Source organism: Antrostomus carolinensis, unplaced genomic scaffold, assembly GCF_000700745.2.
Source record: "Antrostomus carolinensis isolate BGI_N321 unplaced genomic scaffold, ASM70074v2 scaffold41451, whole genome shotgun sequence".
In the NCBI taxonomy this organism is placed as follows: Eukaryota; Metazoa; Chordata; class Aves; order Caprimulgiformes; family Caprimulgidae; genus Antrostomus; species Antrostomus carolinensis.
Genome location: NW_010292733.1, coordinates 1 through 583, shown reverse-complemented (window position 1 = coordinate 583; position 583 = coordinate 1). Strand labels below are relative to the sequence as shown.

General features: G+C 65.0%; 1 protein-coding gene across 1 annotated transcript; it reads right to left on the bottom strand.

Moving 5' to 3' along the window:
• Nucleotides 1-573, bottom strand: PIANP (PILR alpha associated neural protein; the record flags this gene model as incomplete). The annotated part of the gene is made up of 2 exons (XM_010177074.2): nt 1-71; nt 231-573. Coding segments are annotated over 2 exons (414 nt in total), but the record flags the coding sequence as incomplete, so codon positions are not given.
• Nucleotides 574-583: the final 10 nt, after the last annotated feature.

The window sequence follows — 583 nt, the reverse complement described above, 5'->3', positions numbered from 1 at the left end:
TATGATCCCAGTGGCAACCAGGACAATGATGATGGAGATGGTGATGGTGACATACAGCTGAGGGTCCACACCTGCGAGACACAGGGAGAGAGGTGGGGGTGATGGCCACCCCCGCCAGTCCCCAGAGAGCAGCAGAGCAAGGGAAGGTTCCTGCTGGGGCCCTCATGCATTTTGCAGAAGGAGCTGCTCCGGCAGGGACAGGGGGTGAGAGAAGCAAAGGGCAGAATTACCTTCCCCCCGGGGCCCAAACAAGAATGGCCGCAGTGTGGCCGGGGGCTCGCGCACTGCGTTGGGCAGGAGCGAGTGGGAGTTGGGCTGCGCCGTTGCCACCCCATGTGGCGAGACAAAGGTGTAGCCCAGTGGCGGGAAGCCTGGGTTGGCCGAGTTGGTGTCCCCTCCATCCTCATCCGACACTGTGGGACCCCAGACGATAGCCCAGGGGTACTGGGAGGAGGGCATGCCATCCTCAAATCCGGAGGGGGTGGCGGGACGGGTCCCCGCTGCCTGGCGCCTCAGCCGCACGACGACGTTCCGCAGGTCTTTCCCCCGGGGTGCCAGGGCCCGCTGGCGTGGCAGGGCAAAG